The 19,644-nt window shown below is 36.0% G+C and overlaps 1 protein-coding gene across 17 annotated transcripts in view; it reads left to right on the top strand.

The window, feature by feature from the left end:
* The window catches only part of MESK2 (misexpression suppressor of KSR 2), a 154,433-nt gene that overhangs the window by 131,531 nt on the left and 3,258 nt on the right, over nt 1–19,644 (top strand). For 3 of the 17 annotated variants that reach the window (XM_071667564.1, XM_071667565.1, XM_071667579.1), the window contains exon 10: nt 12,172–12,262. The exons of the other annotated variants lie outside the window; for them this stretch is intronic. In XM_071667564.1, the coding sequence (XP_071523665.1) occupies nt 12,172–12,230 (59 nt within the window). In that variant the 3' untranslated portion in view covers nt 12,231–12,262. The remainder of the gene's footprint in view (nt 1–12,171; nt 12,263–19,644) is intronic. 17 annotated transcript variants of the gene reach the window in all.

The following is a 19,644-nucleotide window of genomic DNA, read 5'->3' on the forward strand; positions in this document are numbered from 1 at the left end:
AGAAACTAACTCTATTCATAAAGAGATACACTTCTGTTTTTGTAATTGCCCTGAAGATACTGGAATAGTTAATTTATTATTTTGGTTTGTATCATATTTTGTTTTTTATCATTATACTACCCATCTTGTAGCATAGAGGTTTCACTACTTGCATGAGGATGGAAATAATGAACCTCTTTGAAGCAGGAAGATCCTCAATGAGACTGAACTCCTATCAGTATCTTAGCTATGATTTATACTCTCTGAAGGTCTTTCTCACTCATGGTGTAACCAGTTACAAGCAGAGTGCAGTAACACTTTTTTTTACAGTTGATGTATATATATTTATTTATGAATGATATTTTTTCTTTCCTTTCTTTTTTTCTTATGTTTTATACATTCATTTTTTAACATATTTTGTGTCTAAGAAATGCATTTTCTTTTGTAAAATGTATTTTTGTATAAAGTTTTTATGTACTCATCAAAGTGCATATATATATATATGGGGGCTGGAAATCTTCCCCTCTCTTTTTTTTTTCCAAAGGAAGGAACAGAGAAGGGGGCCGGGTGAGGATGTTTCCTCAAAGGCCCAGTCCTCTGTTCTTAACACTACCTCGCTGAGGCGGGAAATGGCGAATAGTATGAAAGAAAGAAAGAAAAGATATATATATTTCTGGCAGTTTTTGATCCTATGTTATCTGGTTTGGATATACTCAGTTTCTTTGGTTCAGCGGAATGTAGTGACTATTAACTGTGTATGTCTGTAATTGACAAGTTAGCAGTACAGCCTGTTTGTCTTTGATCTGCTACAAAAAGCTGGACAGCTGTTGACACTAGGATGATATATACAGACCTATCCTTGACCTGTTGTATTTCTCCTTCTTCAGCGTATAACAAACCATTCTCCTTTAGTTCTGACTTGTCCAGACTTAAAGAACCTTTATGATTTTCACTTCACAGAAGGCAATTTTCATTACGGTAAGCAGGTACTAGTTTTATTTTGGAAGATGGCTATCAGTAATTAAAAGAGGGAAGGAGTTTTGGTGGTTGGAGGTTAAACTTGGCTTTCTGTGCCTGAATTACATACATAGTACTTTGGTGTACCAGCATCCTAAGTCACTCATATCATGCCAGTTGACAATATACTTTTAGTCCCTGTAAGATATGGTAAACATTGATTATGATATCTTGAAAAGTGAAGGGCAGTGTTAATATTTTGTCACTTATTAGACATTATATGGTTGAGAAATGATATGATCGATAATAGTATCTAAGGTCCATCCCATCGGGGAGAAATAAAAAGAATATGTGTATATGTGTAATGTCATTATGTGCCACTTGCCCTGTCTGTAAACTCAGTGTGTGCTCTTTGTGGTATTTCACAGCTGGATATGGTTCAGATTTGTGAAAGGTTACTAAATGACCACCAAGCATGGATTAGTCTAGCATTGTCTTTTATCAATTTGTGGTAAATTTTCATGGAATAACATTACTCTCACCAGCATGTAAGGTGTATATTTTCTCGCACAACGAAAGTGATAATGTTACATTAATGTGCAAAATGATAGTTTCTGCCTCTTCATGCTTGACTTAAAGATCTTTGTTGTCAGATATTTTCTTCCACCTTCAGCAAAAAGTACAACTGATGCTGGTGTTGGTAAATTTCTCTTTTGTACTTGACACACAGCTATAGGCAACATGCAAGGTAACAGCAAATGTCACTCTGGGCATGGATCAAAATGTTATACAGAAGCCAGGTTGTCAAAATTAAATAGTCACACCATTCCCAGGAAAATAGCCTCAGACTTCAGCAAGCTAGAATTCAGACTGATTTTAGGTTAAACATAGCATACTTGTCTGAATATATACAGCCAATTGAGACTCATGGCTCTACAGTTAACTAATGGTAAGCCCCCCCTCCCCCCTCATTTTTCCCCCAAAATTTATGCCTCAGAAGCAGATTCCAGGTTAATTCCACATTTTCATCAGCTCATCAACTTTTACAAGTTGCAGTGTTGTTGGTCTTCTCAGGAACTCACTGTGGATATGTTTCAAAGGAGGATAGCATGGGAAGAGTCTAGTCGCTTCCTGATTTGCCTTATTAACAATGTTAATTGTTTGTTGAGTTTTAGCTGATTTTTATGATAGGAAAATGAATTTAGAATATCATCACCTGGGGATGATGTCATCATTGAAGACCATCTTGATTTCTTCATCATGACTTCCCACTCCTTAATTAACAAAGCCTCATCTTGCATGTACTTCTGTTGCTGAGTGAAGTACAAAATTAAGTATTCCTTATTCAGAACTGATATTTTTTTAGGATATATGGTAATCCTAAATATTTACTCTATGGATGTCTTGATGAATTCATAGAAATTATCATTCACATGGTCAGAGTAGAATTTGTTATTGCTTTTATGATGTCTACCTCCTTAGTTCATAGTTGAGAAGAATTAGATTTTTTTATGTTCCGTCTTCATATCTATACATGTTGATTTCTTTAGGATTACCATTCCACTGTATGTAATGTTAGCAGTTTGCCTTTTTATAGCTTAGTTTGTACTGAAAGCATAGGTCCTGTCTTATCTTGTGTATATTGTGTTTTCTCCACCAAAGACATTTGATTTCTGTCATGAGAGATTAATGTGTGCACTCTTGATTTGATCTGCCTGTCCATGTGTTGTGATTGTTTATGGATTATGTTTAGCATTTATGATGACAGCCATATTATTTTTCAGATCAGTACTGAACTTATAGATAAGTTGGCATTGTCAAGGCAACAATGAAAAAAGTAATAGCCATAAAAAGGTTTACATATACATATATTTGCGCAAGTGAATGTGGTCTTATTAGTTACTTGTAACATTGTGTTTATAGAGGAAACGTTGCACATTCTTGCATTTCTGTTGATCTCTGAATAATTTTTTTGGTTATTCTTTGAGGAAGATCAGTTGATAGTTGCATACTTTCCAGACCAGAAGGAAACACAAGTGAATCTATTCTCAGAGCTTGAGTAATGCTAATGACCATGATTGTGAGCTTACATTTGTCATATGTTAGCATGGATAGTCATTGAATTTTGAATGGACCTTGGATAGTTTGCCTTATTTCAAAGACTTTTAATTGGGAGAATTTATTTCTTGTTTGTATAATTGCCAGTCTCTTGGTTAGCAGGATTTTAGCCTGAATGCATAACTAGGACCTTTCTTTGAGGCTTAAATACCTAAAAGATATTCATCAGAGGGTCGAGGGTAATATGGCTAAAAGTGCCTTCGGTAAATATACAACAGGCTTGCCATTCTATTGTCCATGTGATTTGAATAAAACCATACCGGCAGGTGCTGCCCTTCATCTCGTATGTCCACAGAAGGGCATACATGAATTGCTTACTTATATTTTTTTTCCATTGGGTGGAAAAGCCTTGGTAGGCTCTGTGAATGGAATCTTATGGGAATAGAAAAATGTCTTGATGATCACAAAGAGCATCCTAAGGCTTGTTTTCATTGTTATTTAATTCATAAGTAGGATTAGTTTAGAAAGATGTTCTTTCTAGGAGGAAGTATTGTTGAGTGGTTTGTTTTTGGTAAAGTCACACGGTAAGTTATAAGCCAGAAGGGCAAGAATTACAGGAGTTTAACAGTAATTTGGATTAATTTTGCTGTAGATTTGATGCTTAGCAAGATGACCTGATGAATTTCTGTATTAATCAGAGTTTGAATATTGTCATATATACAAAGGAATGCAAACAGCAACAGACCATTGGGTCCTTTCAAGGCTGTTTATGATAGCAGAAGATATCAGAAACTCACAGAGTAGTGTGGTAAAAGTGAGAAGGTAAACATATAATTCAAGGAGAATAACCTTCAATTTGTCATTTTTATTGTAGAGGACCAAATGATGAAAGTTATGGTCTTGAAGTGAAGTATTTATCAAGCCTGTTCTTAAACATATTTATAGTACTGCTTTCAACCACTCTGCTTGACCAATCATTCCATATGTTAAAAATTCTGTTGCAGAAATAGTATTCTGCTGCATGCAAGGTAAATCATTTGTTCACAAGTTTGTATCTATTACTTTGGGTAAAATCAGACAAATTGAGTCTTATGTAACTTAATAGATAATGAAATTATCAAAGCCTTTGATCATTTTGAATATTTGTGTTAGATCCCCCTTTAACCTTCTTTTTTTGGAGGTAAATAGATTCAAGTCGTTTACTCTCATCTCTTAAAATTTGTTTCTCAGTTGAGAATCATCTTGGTAACTTTTTTTCTTTTTTAGGGTGACCAAAACTGAATACAATATTCAAAACGTAAATTGAAAAGCTCTACTTATGAAACCAAGAATTTTGTTCACTCTTTTCACTGCTTTTGTGCACTGCTTACTTGGTTTTAAGTTACCAGAGATTATTACACACCCATGTCTTTTTCTTCACTTACCATTTACAGTTCAACAGAATTCTTGCTATATCTTGCCTTTTCGTTATTACTACCAGTATGGAAAACTTTGCACTTATCGATGTTAAAATTCATTTGCCACTTATGAGCCTAGTTCATCAGTGTGTTTGTGTCACTTTAAAGCTGTAGATGTTCAAGTTCATTTGTAGATCTATTCCCCGGCTTTGTATCATCAGCAGATATCATGCAATGCAGCCCATGATTAATATCATTGATATATATGAGGGTGAGGACCTGTCTCAAGACTGATCTTTGTGGCTCTCCACTTGTTACGTCTAACCATTCTGAGGCTTGACCATTAATTATTGCTCTTTGTTTTTGGCCAGTTAACCAATATCCTACTCACTGAAGTGCAACCCCATCAATGCCATATGAAAATATTTGCTCGTAATCTTTGATGCAGAACCTTATTGAAAGCTTTACTTTTGTCATACATATTTATTATAAAAGAAATCAAGCAGATTTGTCAGACATCAGCAGTTTTGTTGAAAACCTAGCTAAGAATTGTTTATAGAGTGGTGGTCTTCTAAATGGTTTACAAATCTGTCTCGAATGATGGTTTCCATGTGTATTCCAATTATGGATGTTAAGCTAATAGGACAATGATTTCCGTATAGTTAATTTTTTTTTTTTTTTTTTTTTTTTTTTTTTTTTATACTTTGTCGCTGTCTCCCGCGTTTGCGAGGTAGCGCAAGGAAACAGACGAAAGAAAAGGCCCCCCCCCCCCCCCCATACACATGTACATACACACGTCCACACACGCAAATATACATACCTACACAGCTTTCCATGGTTTACCCCAGACGCTTCACATGCCTTGATTCAATCCACTGACAGCACGTCAACCCCTGTATACCACATGACTCCAATTCACTCTATTCCTTGCCCTCCTTTCACCCTCCTGCATGTTCAGGCCCCGATCACACAAAATCTTTTTCACTCCATCTTTCCACCTCCAATTTGGTCTCCCTCTTCTCCTCGTTCCCTCCACCTCCGACACATATATCCTCTTGGTCAATCTCTCCTCACTCATTCTCTCCATGTGCCCAAACCATTTCAAAACACCCTCTTCTGCTCTCTCAACCACGCTCTTTTTATTTCCACACATCTCTCTTACCCTTACGTTACTTACTCGATCAAACCACCTCACACCACACATTGTCCTCAAACATCTCATTTCCAGCACATCCATCCTCCTGCGCACATCTCTATCCATAGCCCACGCCTCGCAACCATACAACATTGTTGGAACCACTATTCCCTCAAACATACCCATTTTCGCTTTCCGAGATAATGTTCTCGACTTCCACACATTTTTCAAGGCTCCCAAAATTTTCGCCCCCTCCCCCACCCTATGATCCACTTCCGCTTCCATGGTTCCATCCGCTGACAGATCCACTCCCAGATATCTAAAACACTTCACTTCCTCCAGTTCTTCTCCATTCAAACTCACCTCCCAATTGACTTGACCCTCACCCCTACTGTACCTAATAACCTTGCTCTTATTCACATTTACTCTCAACTTTCTTCTTCCACACACTTTACCAAACTCAGTCACCAGCTTCTGCAGTTTCTCACATGAATCAGCCACCAGCGCTGTATCATCAGCGAACAACAACTGACTCACTTCCCAAGCTCTCTCATCCCCAACAGACTTCATACTTGCCCCTCTTTCCAGGACTCTTGCATTTACCTCCCTTACAACCCCATCCATAAACAAATTAAACAACCATGGAGACATCACACACCCCTGCCGCAAACCTACATTCACTGAGAACCAATCACTTTCCTCTCTTCCTACACGTACACATGCCTTACATCCTCGATAAAAACTTTTCACTGCTTCTAACAACTTGCCTCCCACACCATATATTCTTAATACCTTCCACAGAGCATCTCTATCAACTCTATCATATGCCTTCTCCAGATCCATAAATGCTACATACAAATCCATTTGCTTTTCTAAGTATTTCTCACATACATTCTTCAAAGCAAACACCTGATCCACACATCCTCTACCACTTCTGAAACCGCACTGCTCTTCCCCAATCTGATGCTCTGTACATGCCTTCACCCTCTCGATCAATACCCTCCCATATAATTTACCAGGAATACTCAACAAACTTATACCTCTGTAATTTGAGCACTCACTCTTATCCCCTTTGCCTTTGTACAATGGCACTATGCACGCATTCCGCCAATCCTCAGACACCTCACCATGAGTCATACATACATTAAATAACCTTACCAACCAGTCAACAATACAGTCACCCCCTTTTTTAATAAGTTCCACTGCAATACCATCCAAACCTGCTGCCTTGCCGGCTTTCATCTTCCGCAAAGCTTTTACTACCTCTTCTCTGTTTACCAAATCATTTTCCCTAACCCTCTCACTTTGCACACCACCTCGACCAAAACACCCTATATCTGCCACTCTGTCATCAGACACATTCAACAAACCTTCAAAATACTCATTCCATCTCCTTCTCACATCACCGCTACTTGTTATCACCTCCCCATTTGCGCCCTTCACTGAAGTTCCCATTTGCTCCCTTGTCTTACGCACCCTATTTACCTCCTTCCAGAACATCTTTTTATTCTCCCTAAAATTTACTGATAGACTCTCACCCCAACTCTCATTTGCCCTTTTTTTCACCTCTTGCACCTTTCTCTTGACCTCCTGTCTCTTTCTTTTATACTTCTCCCACTCAATTGCATTTTTTCCCTGCAAAAATCGTCCAAATGCCTCTCTCTTCTCTTTCACTAATACTCTTACTTCTTCATCCCACCACTCACTACCCTTTCTAAACAGCCCACCTCCCACTCTTCTCATGCCACAAGCATCTTTTGCGCAATCCATCACTGATTCCCTAAATACATCCCATTCCTCCCCCACTCCCCTTACTTCCATTGTTCTCACCTTTTTCCATTCTGTACACAGTCTCTCCTGGTACTTCCCCACACAGGTCTCCTTCCCAAGCTCACTTACTCTCACCACCTTCTTCACCCCAACATTCACTCCTCTTTTCTGAAAACCCATACTAATCTTCACCTTAGCCTCCACAAGATAATGATCAGACATCCCTCCAGTTGCACCTCTCAGCACATTAACATCCAAAAGTCTCTCTTTCGCGCGCCTGTCAATTAACACGTAATCCAATAACGCTCTCTGGCCATCTCTCCTACTTACATAAGTATACTTATGTATATCTCGCTTTTTAAACCAGGTATTCCCAATCATCAGTCCTTTTTCAGCACATAAATCTACAAGCTCTTCACCATTTCCATTTACAACACTGAACACCCCATGCATACCAATTATTCCCTCAACTGCCACATTACTCACCTTTGCATTCAAATCACCCATCACTATAACCCGGTCTCGTGCATCAAAACCGCTAACACACTCATTTAGCTGCTCCCAAAACACTTGCCTCTCATGATCTTTCTTCTCATGCCCAGGTGCATATGCACCAATAATCACCCACCTCTCTCCATCAACTTTCAGTTTTACCCATATTAATCGAGAATTTATTTTCTTGCATTCTATCACATACTCCCACAACTCCTGTTAATTAGTTAATTATTACCTTTTTTGAATATCGATGTTACATTCATCTGGAACTTTTTCTGTAGCAAGTGACTTACTGAAAAGGGGCAGTCAAGGACTTAACTATCTCATATTTCATCTCTTTCATTGTTCTTGGATGAAACTTATTAAGGCCTGCTGGATTATTTATTTTCATTCCGTTTATTGTTGAAAGTATGTCCTTGGCTTTTATGTCAGTTTGTTGTAGAACACTCCTCTTTCTAATCAATGAAACTGGATTTGGGACATGAGTTGTGTCTTCGATTGTAAATACAGATGCAAAAGTGCTATTTAATAATTTTGCCATAGCTTTGTTGTTTTGAACCACGGCACCGTGTTCCGTAATTGATGGACCTATTGATTAGGTAATGACTCTTGGTTATAACATAAATATAAAACTTTATAGGGTTTCTTTTGCTACTTTCAACAATATACACTTGATATTGTCATTTTGGTAGGCAGCCAATGACCAGGGAGGGTTAGTAACATCTGCTTAGTGAGACAGCACTTTAGTGACTGTCAAGTTGTACTCCTCTGACCTAAGTAGCTCTTTTCTTTCTGTTTCAGTAACATTTCAACTACTGGCATTCTGTCCACAAACATACAAAATCTCCTTGTCATACATAACACTTAACATTTCACTCACACTGCTCATTCTTCTTAGCTCTAGATTTTCCTGCAGTGAGCACTATATGCTAGCCCTTCGTTTTGGTAAAATGGTAGGAGCAGCATATAAAAGTAGTAGGTAGGAACATATAGGCAGGAGCATTAGACAGAAGCAGTCATTAGGACCATTGGGTAGGAACCTTTGCAAACACTGCACTAGACTTGCCCTCTGCCAGCGACCTGTTAAGGGTGAGGCAATAGAGGCTAAGAAGCGGCACTGGAGTTCTTTAGTTATGGAGAGACTGGTGCTTTGGCCACACCTTTAAGGGAGTTCTAATTGGAACAGGTGTCAGAGATATAGATAGAGATATAATTCTTCTACCTTCCTTGCAAATTTGCATACAGTACTTTATCATGTTGGTTATTGGATTCTGTGAGTTTCTTATGATCTACTTTCTTAGACAATAGGCTCTTTTTTGTTTCACTTTTCCACCCCCTTGGTTTTGTTTTAGAAATAGACCATCTTCTACTCATTGGCACTTATGTTCCCTCTGCTGCTTTGAAGGTGTTTCTGAAGCTTTTCCAAGCTACATTCCTGTCATTTTCATTGACTATATCATCCCAGGTTTGCCTATCAAGAACAGTGTGAAGATTTTCAAAACTTGTACATTAAAATTTTTTTTTTTTTTTTTTAAGTGTCATTTTGACCATTACATGTAGTGTTGGAAGTGACCTCAAAAGCAATTTGTTGGTGATCACTTGTACCAAACTTTTCTCCAATATCAACATCATTGATGAGATCTTCATTTGTAGTAAGAACTAAATCAAATATATTTTTGGTACTGGTAGGTTTCTCTACTAATTGGATAAGGACACTGTCAAGTGAATTTAGGTAGAGTCCAAGCTGAGAGCTATTGGAAAGGGATTTTTCCCAATTTGATACTGGTATGTTAAAATCTCCTGCTATGGTAGAATCTAGTTCATTACAAATTTCTACTATATGATCTTAAAACCTTTCATCTACCTCTGATGTTTGTACAGGGGGCTTGTAAACTAGTCTACTGCCATTAATCTTATGTCTACTTCTGATGTCTGTACAGGGGGACCTATAAACTAGTCCTACTGTTATTTTCTTACATAGTTTATCTTTAATTTTTGGGAAAAGAAGTCAACATTCCCAATGGCTCCAACAGTTTTACTGGATTTAAATGGGTTTTTACAAAGAGAACACTACTGCCTACTTGGTTTGCCTTGTCCCTATTAGATAGAGTGTGCTATTCTAAGTATGCTGAAATGTTGCCATTTCAGACTGTAAGGGGAGAAGAGTAGGTTGATCTAAATGTCTATTTATATCTGGAACTCCCTCAAGGGGGTGGCTGCAGCACTAGAGTAGGTTGAGTGAATCTTAATTTTCAACTGAAATTGGTAACATTTACAGGGTCACTGTTTTAGCTGTTTTGCGATAAAACATTTCATTTTGTTTGCAAGTAATGTATGGTGCGCAGCTGATACCACTAGTTTTAGCACATTGTTCGTATGAATAACATTGTTCCTTAGTGTGTTCATTTCTAGTTGAAAAAAGTTAAATTCATTACCCTCTCAGTCATTTAGACACTGGCAATCTGAGCCAATGCTTCTCCCTTCAGTTCTTTGATCAACATTGATCTGTTGTGTAGACTTATCTGACCTTACTTTGATCATTTCCTTGCTGAACTAACACTTTTTTTATTAGTATTTTGCCATCATAGGTTTATTTCAGCACAAAAATGGACTTGAAAATTTGAGAAGTTATGAAATCACATGAACCATTGCCTTTTTTGGAGGCTGTAGCCCCAGACTAAGGGGCGAGGTCCAACCCACATTGTTCCATAAGCATTAGGCATTGCTGAACGCATTACACATGTTGCAGTTTTGGCCATTTGACCAAAACATTAATGTAAATTGATAAATCTGTTATGTGTAATTATATATGAAGGAGAAGTTATGGTAGTATGATTAAAGGGGTTGATGTGAGAAGAAGACCAACAGTGGTATGGGGAAACAGAGTGGAAAATTACTGGAGGGAGAGATATGGTAGAAGAATTCGAGGAATGGAGGACAAGAATAAGAGGAGACTCTTTTGTTGTCGACACCCCTTTGATGGGAGTTCCCAGAGGGAGTTGGCATCTGACATATTGATGGATATACGTAGATATGTGAAGACATCAGCACATAAGAGATCTTTTATTGAATGTGGGTCATGAGGCCTCTCCCACATTGTTCCTTCCCATCTCCTTAGGGAAATTAAGTATTATCTTCATCATTGTCTTATGGCCATATAAGTTATGTTAGCTCATTTATTTCTACATATCCTTTACCTTTATTTGTGCGTCTTTCGTAGGTAGCAACGAGTCATTATAAGGGTCTCACTCCCCAGTTTATCTCATGTTTTTCTGTTGCAAAATATGGACAACATCTAGAAGTCCCAGATATGTTTTAGGACATCTTGTGTAATTCAGTTGTATATTGGTAGTGGCTTGTAAGCTGTTTCCTGGGAAAATTAGCTTAATATTTGCAGAATCTTTTGGAAACCATTTTGCTTCTTCGTGTATCTTTATGTTGCAGCATTACGTATCCAGTTGTAGGGTTTGAAGCATTTGCCAGAGTCTCCTGTTTGATGGTTTAAGTTTCATACTCAACGGGCATTTGCCACCACCTTTTCATTAATTTGTATGTGTCTTGAATCCTTTGAGTGTATATTAATTCATACTAGAGACATGTCTCTGAAAAATTCCGTCTTATTATAGTCTCTCATCCCCTCTTCTGAAGAGAAGGATATATAATTTTTGTTAATGTTCATTTAGTGCTTGAACCTTACTGTATGCTTATTTTTGTATCTACAAGTTTATATTTGGTTTTAGAAATAACTAACAAGTATACCACAATGCAGCTTGATAAGAGATGTTTTCCTGGATGTTGTACAGTCTGCTCTGTATTCTGTGTTACAAATTCCAATTTATAGTAGTAGTGGTGTTTTATAAAAGATTATCTTACAGGACTGAAGAAGGTTTAAGGTGCTATGGATTCAAGTGTCACCAATTATTCACTTAGATCATGTGTGTCATAGTAAAGGAGTTGGTTTTCTTTAGAGGAATGGATTTTTTTTAATGTTTCAATTGGCTTTAGATGTTCATTGCAGAATCTAAGTTTCAGTAGGCATTAGGAATTTCACAAAAGAACAGATATTTGAATTGTTTCTTTCCTCAGAAAATTACTCCAGACTGTGGCAAAAGTCACTTTTCTGTGTCATAATAAATGATCCATAAACCCTGTCAATCCTTACTCTGCTTGCAAAAGCATATTTTTGAACATTGGGTTTTATTAGTATCTAAAAAAATACTTTCCCACCTTCTATGAGTTATGTTTTATATATATATGGATGTTGAAACTATTAGAAATAATGATAATGCTGTACAGAATAGGAGACTCTTTTGATTGATAGAAAATTATTATAAATGTAAAGCCCGTTGATGGTAAACAAAGCTTTCCCCCGACCCCAAGCGGTGAGTGGGTCCCGGCGATCCTCAGCAGTGTCGATTGGAGAAGGTAAATCGTGTTGAACGCATCACCCATCATCAAAAACAAGCTTTGTGTAAGTTTTAAGTTAATTTCGGGCAGCATATGAACTAACCATACATGTCATGCTGCCACATTCAGATTGTTAACATAGCCGTTTAGTAAATGGTTTCCCCCCAATGAAGCGCCTTTGATGTTTGTTTTAGCATTTGTATTGTTTAAAGGGAACTCTGCCACAGGAGATGCTGCTGCCAGTATCGTAAGAGATACTAAGAATAGATATCAATTAAATGAATTTTTATAATATATTTGCCTTGATAAAGCACTGGTAAATATATTTAGTTCATGTTATATTTCATTTTAATTTAACTTCATTACAATTGTTTTATAAGAATGGGCCTGTGGTGTAATTTATTCTTAATTTCATTTTGCCATATGAACCTAGAAGTTTTGAACATTTAAAGTATTATATATATTGAGACTGGCAAGTGTATTTGAATCATGTTCCTCAGCATGTAGGATATGATTAGTGGTTGATTTCCTTCCTTTGTTGCTCTACGGTATAATTATGTTTATCATCACTCTTACTTATTTTGACTTAGCTTCTCCCTCCCTCCCAGTCATTCAGGATTATTATTGTTTTTGATGTTGACTAATTTCTGGCAAAATGCACTTCATCAACTCATCATAACCATTCAATGCCTAATACATCTCTCTTTGTCTAATACACTTGTAAGTAGTGAAATCTTGCCTGGCACTGGTGTTAAGTAAGAGCTTTCTGAGTTACTAAGACTTTGCTTGACTTAGAACTAAGTCATTTTAACCTTGCCTGACTTAATATTAATCACTAATACCTTTGCTTGACTAAAAGGATATAAGGTAATGAATTCATTTTTGCATGTCAGAGAATCATGTTATGCATAATGTATTTGGATGATATCAGACAAAAATTTCTTTTTTCTTGAAGCTGCATAACTTACTATCATTTCTTCTCATTCTCTTTCAGCATATGCTCTTTATTCTATTCACTGATTTTATTAGCCATGCAAAGAGAATGGTAATATATTTACTTGGTAGATATTTGCCCAAAGTCAGAAGCTCAATATACTACTTGTTGCTATTGGTACCATATTGGCTGGAAACTGTAACATGAAGCCTATAGGAGAATGGTACATATTCTAACTTGGTATACATGAGTAGGGTGAATATTAACTGGAAATCAAAAGCAAAGTGGTCCTTGTGGCTTCTTGCCACCATTTTGGCTGGAAACTGTACTATTAAGCTTATCTGGTCATTCAAGATAAAAAGGAGAAGTTTTTAATATAGCGTTTTAAGATGCGGCATTTACTTAAGGAACACTTTTATGCTGTTTTATTTCTTAAACATATACAAACCTTTAAACCTTATCTCTGATGTATTATGCGCAGGTGCATAGAAAAGAAAACTAGCGGATTAATTTATTTTTAAAGAGTAGATCATAGTATCAGTCTCATAAGTTATCGAAGATACCTGTATGATTACAGGTTTTAAAGAATATATGACTAACATTTCTTAAAGAGACTTCAAGGATAATTTGAAGAAAGTTTATTATTCTTTTAGTCATTAAGATGGAAGATGTGCATGTAGTTCAGCATATCCTCTTAAAGCCAGACTTGCCTATGCCAGTATTATAGTGATGCAGAAAAGGTTCTCTAGTGATATTATCTTTCTTACTCCTTAGATTTTATTTTGATAACATTTCTGAAAAATGAAAATATGTATACCTTTCACAAAGGAACTGAAAAAAGATGAAATTGGCTCTATGCATAATAAAATTTCTTAAATTTCTGTCAATATAACCTACAAAGTTGAATTTTTAAGATATGCAGGTTGTAATTAGTATTTGTACTGTATGAGGAGGGAGCTTTACACTCATGGGGACCCTGTCTTTATGTTCCAGTGTGAAGTGACACTTACTGTTGTCAGTTCATATTGCTCATAAAATTTTTAAACTAACTAGCTTAATGTTTGGATGAGATCATCAGATCATTAGATCATTATTATATTTCTTGTGGGAAGCTGTTTCACATATATATAGGGGTTTTATGTGCCCAAATTGAATACTGCTCACTCGTCTGGGACAGTTCACCCTCCACCTCTCTATTGATTAGAATGGAATCAAAAGTCTTCGAACCTGTTAATTCTCTTGTGGTCACCTCTCTTCAACTTTCCTTTTCCATACATCTTTATGTTGCTGCTGTCTGTGAGTATTATTTTCACCACTTTCCTCATGACCTGTCTACATATGTCCCCATGTCCAAGGTTTGGACCCATGGCATGTGTTTGGCTGCTTTTTCCCACAACTTTTGCGTGGAGACCAGCCACTCGAGGATTGGCTGTTATGATACCTCCTTCTCTCGTTTATCATCTACCTTGCTACACAGGAAATGGTGAACCAATGGTATCACTTTTCAAAAGAAGAAACGAAGTAAGGAACCAAGTGAGGATAATTCCTTTAAGGTCCATTCTTTCGTTCTTGATGCCTCCCCACTGATGTGGGAAACAAGGAGCAAGTATAAAAAAGAAAGATATGTATTTTGTTCAGTGCTCGTTAGGTCAGTTTGATATGTATTTGTATTGTCATTGTGTTTCCTGGAAGATAGAGAAATCTCTCTCTGTAGGTTGTTGAAGTGTGAAGGAGAGAGTTTGTTATTTCTACTTGTTGGTTGGTGGTTAGTTGCAGAGTGCTTTGGATGAGCGTGGTACAACTATTGTTGGTGCATTGAATCGGATGCTGAGTATATCAAGGTGAGATTGTATTTGAAGTGCTTCATTTTGATATGCATGTGTTAAATTTTTATATTAGAATTTTGATGGTTGATAGGCAGGTGATGATTGTTTAGAATGCTCTGTTTAGTGTGGTTTACAACTTTGTTACACTCGCTTTTAACAATAAGGCAAGTCATAGTTTAGGGATGACTAGATGAATTGTTTGAGGAGAATTGCAAGCATTTTATATTTTGTCCAAATCTGGTACTGGTAAATGTTATTAGGACATTTAACTTATTTAAGGTATTTGTGTTCATGTTTGTGGTTTGGGTAGTGAATGTCATGTGTGCCAAATGTGATGCACATTATTTTCTGTGGATTGGCTGACACAGTTTTGTAACTTTTTTATGTGAATTTTGATGGTGAATTAGTTCATGTTCTAATGAGACAAAAAAAATGAAAAAAGTTTTAACAGAGAAGCTATGAATTACTCTGGAAACTGTTTATAGCATCGAGTAACTGCTATCACTTTGCCATGTCCTCAGTGACAGTCTCAGTTAGCTCTGCCATTCTAGTTAGTACTTGTTTGTGTTGAGTGTTTGAGTGACTTTCACATAATTTCATTGTAGAATTGTTCACAAAACCAATAAAGATTAGTGGGAAATGCTCAGCAAGTGATAGGTATGTCTCTAGTAAGGGAAAAAACAGAAAGGAAAAATGTAAATCAAGAAGTAATGTTAGATGCCATAAAGAATTTTTATGCTGGGTGTATGTATCGACAGGGCTCTTGGCCCATGCCATATAGTGTTGAAAATTATTTGTAGTAGTGGGGGAAAATATTAAAGAATGTGCTCGCAGTGTGGCAGTTTTAAGTGCTACTGAAGTAACTTGTCGCAAGAGTGTAGTTAAAAAGAACATGTAAAGAATTTTGACTGGATCAAAGATCAAGAACTCCATATCCATCGTGGGTGAGTGTCTTATTTATATTTCTTATATGTTTAAGAAGTTATATGAATTTATAATGATACAGTTTTTTGGTAATTAAGTGATGTATTTTTTTTTTTTTTTTGTTTGGGCCGGGAATGTCCTCAGAGCATATAACTCGTGTTTGTATATGAAATTAGGTTTGATTGTATATTATGGTTTCTTAATTGTGCTTTTCTCATTTGATTTGTAACTGCCTCTTTCACCATAGTGAGGTAGTATCTGGAACAGATGAATGATATAATGGTGATGATTCAATACAGCAAATATTATTTTCACCAATACTGATAGGACTCTCCATCACTGTGAGTCTGGCTTTTGAGAAGGTTTAATGTATTTAAAAAAGATATATTCAAGGTTTAATGTATTGAAAGAATATTCAGATCTTAGAAGTCATATCAAACAATGAAGCAGTTCAGTTAGATATTCTCCTAGTGTAACCAGATGAAAAAAAAGTTGTATTTGAAGTAGTCACAATGCTTCTTTTGAAGATTGTAGAAGCATTATTTTAATCAAAATTTGTCAGATAAGCCTGTTTGTGTAGACTTATCAGGAGATTTACATTACTTCAAATGCGAAATTTAAGGGAATTGGTTATGTAAGTCAGTGTTGGCATTTATATCCTGTTTTGAGAAAGTTGGGAAGATTTTTTTCAGGAGGGATCAATATCCTCTTACTGGCTAAAGGCTTATTAACTTAATGGGATAACCTATCATATATACATATGTATGTATATATACTCTAGACAGAATGCTTATGTAATGGGAGTCAGCTGAGTGGATTTTTAAAGGGATGGGAAAATAGCCAGTAATGAGATCTTCGACTGATTATGCCAAGCTCCAGCTACAGGTATAATCCTTGTATTTTATCTATTTCTTTTTTTCTCCTGCCACTTTTGCATGTTTATGATACTGGGCTTACAGTTTTACTCAAAGTTAGAAATGCATGTATACTTAACAATTTTATAAATCTGCATACTGAACCTCACCTTCAAAAATGTTGCATTGCCTTAACAATCAACAGAGAAAGGTATAACCTTAATTACTCAGTACTATCTAATTTTTCATCTTGATCTGGATTTTGCTGCTCTGTAGGCTATAGAAACAAGGATGAATTTGTATTTACTGCAGTTATATTTCTCCCATTTGTAGTGCATGGACTTGTCTGCAAGTTGCTTGGGACCTTATGTTTGTAGGGATATGAGATTCTTTGGAAAGTATTTATCCTTACTAGTCAAGTTTTTGTTTTAAGGAACTGGTCTAATAATCACTCTGGTTATCACAAGAATAATATGTCTGTATCTTACACCATTTTGTATACTCATATAAGTATCACACTTTTTGCAGATACATTATATGTGCACCTTTGTGTTGAAAATCCATTAGCAATACAAAATGGATTTGTTCCAATTTGATGAGCTCAATTTACATGCTGTTAGTATAATGATTTAACAACTAAATTATGAAAAGAGGATAATCTTTTACAAGTAAGATCTCATAAATATTTAGAAAATTGAAAAAAAAGAAAGAGGGAGCAAGAGAGGGTAAAGGTATATAATAGATCAGTGGTTTTAGGACTGTATTGATTTTGAGCATATATGATATACTGTTGTCTAGATAGCACGGCAGATTTGCTAAAAAAGTGACCCATAAATGGGAATTCTTTTGTTGACCCTTTTATTTTCTTCTGGTATTTTCACCATGGAGGGCAAGGGCACAGGCATGTGTTTTTCTTTATGAAATAGTTCATATAAATGAAAAATATATAGGTGTCAATCCTCATTTTGTTTTCCCCATCATTATTCGGATGAGGTGTTTATCCCTGTGGCTTATTTTCAGGTTCAGGTTCTCTCTTGCATATAAACCTGAGTTTTATATACTTCACCATGCTGTCTTTGATATATCACTGGTTATATGATTTCATTTTCAGTGTCTGGTCTAAGTTATATGAGCATGTTTGGCAATGGCAGTTGTAAAATTCTCACCTTCATTGATTTAGATGTATGTATGTTGTGGTCTCTCTTTCCTTGGTTCATTTCTTCCTGTTCTTTTATCTGTCTTTCTTCTCTGCTCAGTTCTCCCTCTCGACCATTTTTTATAAACTTTGTCAGAAAAGCTGAAGGCTAATGGTTTATGGGTTTCAGTCTTTTTCATTGGATTTATAAGTTATGGAGATAAGAACTATTACTGATGCACAAAAGAAAAGAAAGAGTACTTAAGAAATCTTATTTATGCAGTAATTCGTGGCAGGGATACAGCAGAAACAAATGTCAGACATATTAACAATGAATTGTGCATCAATTTACAAATTTTATTCATTAGATCTTGTTTTTCCAACCTCCTTTCTTTGGAAAGCTGCTGCATGTGAAATATAGCTTTGTCAGTCATTTTTTGGAGTGTTGGTTGTCGTTTTTTAACATGTTAACAATATTCATGCAAAAGGAGGTGCTAGTTCAGTTCAGTGATAATTCTGGGAATGCTAAAATTCAGTTTGGACAATGGAATGGCTTATTTTCATTTAATCTTTAAATCAAGGGAATGGCATGTGCTTTTTGATCACTGTATTGCAGGAAAATGTGCATGTTGAATGAAAGTATATATGATATGTTATCTGGTAGTAAATCAACCCATTTTCATGATAAGCACCTATTTCTTGTGAACATAGTAATAGTTTACAAGGTACAACCAATAGATACATCATTACATACTTTCATGCTATGTATACAGTGTTCATTATAAATGAACATATATGCCCATGCATATTGAATTATAGGTACTGTATGTATTGTACATGCATGCTTATGTACATTTTGCATGCATGGATGGATACATACATAAGTTATATTTACATGCACTCTTCATACAAGTGCATGATTCTATATCTTTTATAATGGTATAGTTTTTACATTAGATTTGCAGTATACAATACCTACAACTTTTTTGTCTACTGATGATGCATGCTTTTATCTGCTTCATGGTACTAATTAATGGAAATTTACTGTGGACACATTACAGTATGAGTTATTCATTATAGCTTATGTACAGTGTGATATCAACAAACCATCATTTCTTTGTGTGTCTGATTAAAATCAGACTTTTCATAATTCAGCTCTGAAATTTTATAGTGTTGATTTTGTTTCATATTTTTGTCAGTGACATGTGCTTACATTCTCTCACACTCTCATAATGGTCATTTATATTCATATGTATTTATGTATGTATGGTTAACTTCCACTCTGTGAAACTCTTGTCATATTAGATATCACATACAATACACAAATGCCATTCACTCCTGTCAACACAAACATCAACAGAAAGGCACCAAATAAATGCCCACAGAACACTTATTGGTTCTATATTTAAACCGGTACTATATCCTGTACAAACAGCTCATTTGCTTCCACCTAGAATATGCCTCAACTGCCTAGTCATCCACCCTGTCAGAAATGAGTAAAATAGAGATGCAAACTACTCAACACAGAACACTCAGCACAGTTGCTGAGTTTTAGACAACTGCAGACATTCACTACCTGCTTAGTAAAACAAGAATTTTTCCAGTTAGTCTCACTTCAATATGATCATAGTTGAATATGTTTGTGATAGATGCTAGACTCATAACATAAGTAAAGAATTGCCTGCATTGTATCAGCTTGCAAAGGGAGTAAGCTTAACCTAACTACTAAGTAATGAACATAGGGCATAGTGAAAGGTTTAAAGATGTTACCGA

This window comes from Panulirus ornatus, chromosome 12 (genome assembly GCF_036320965.1).
Source record: "Panulirus ornatus isolate Po-2019 chromosome 12, ASM3632096v1, whole genome shotgun sequence".
Classification (NCBI taxonomy): domain Eukaryota; kingdom Metazoa; phylum Arthropoda; class Malacostraca; order Decapoda; family Palinuridae; genus Panulirus; species Panulirus ornatus.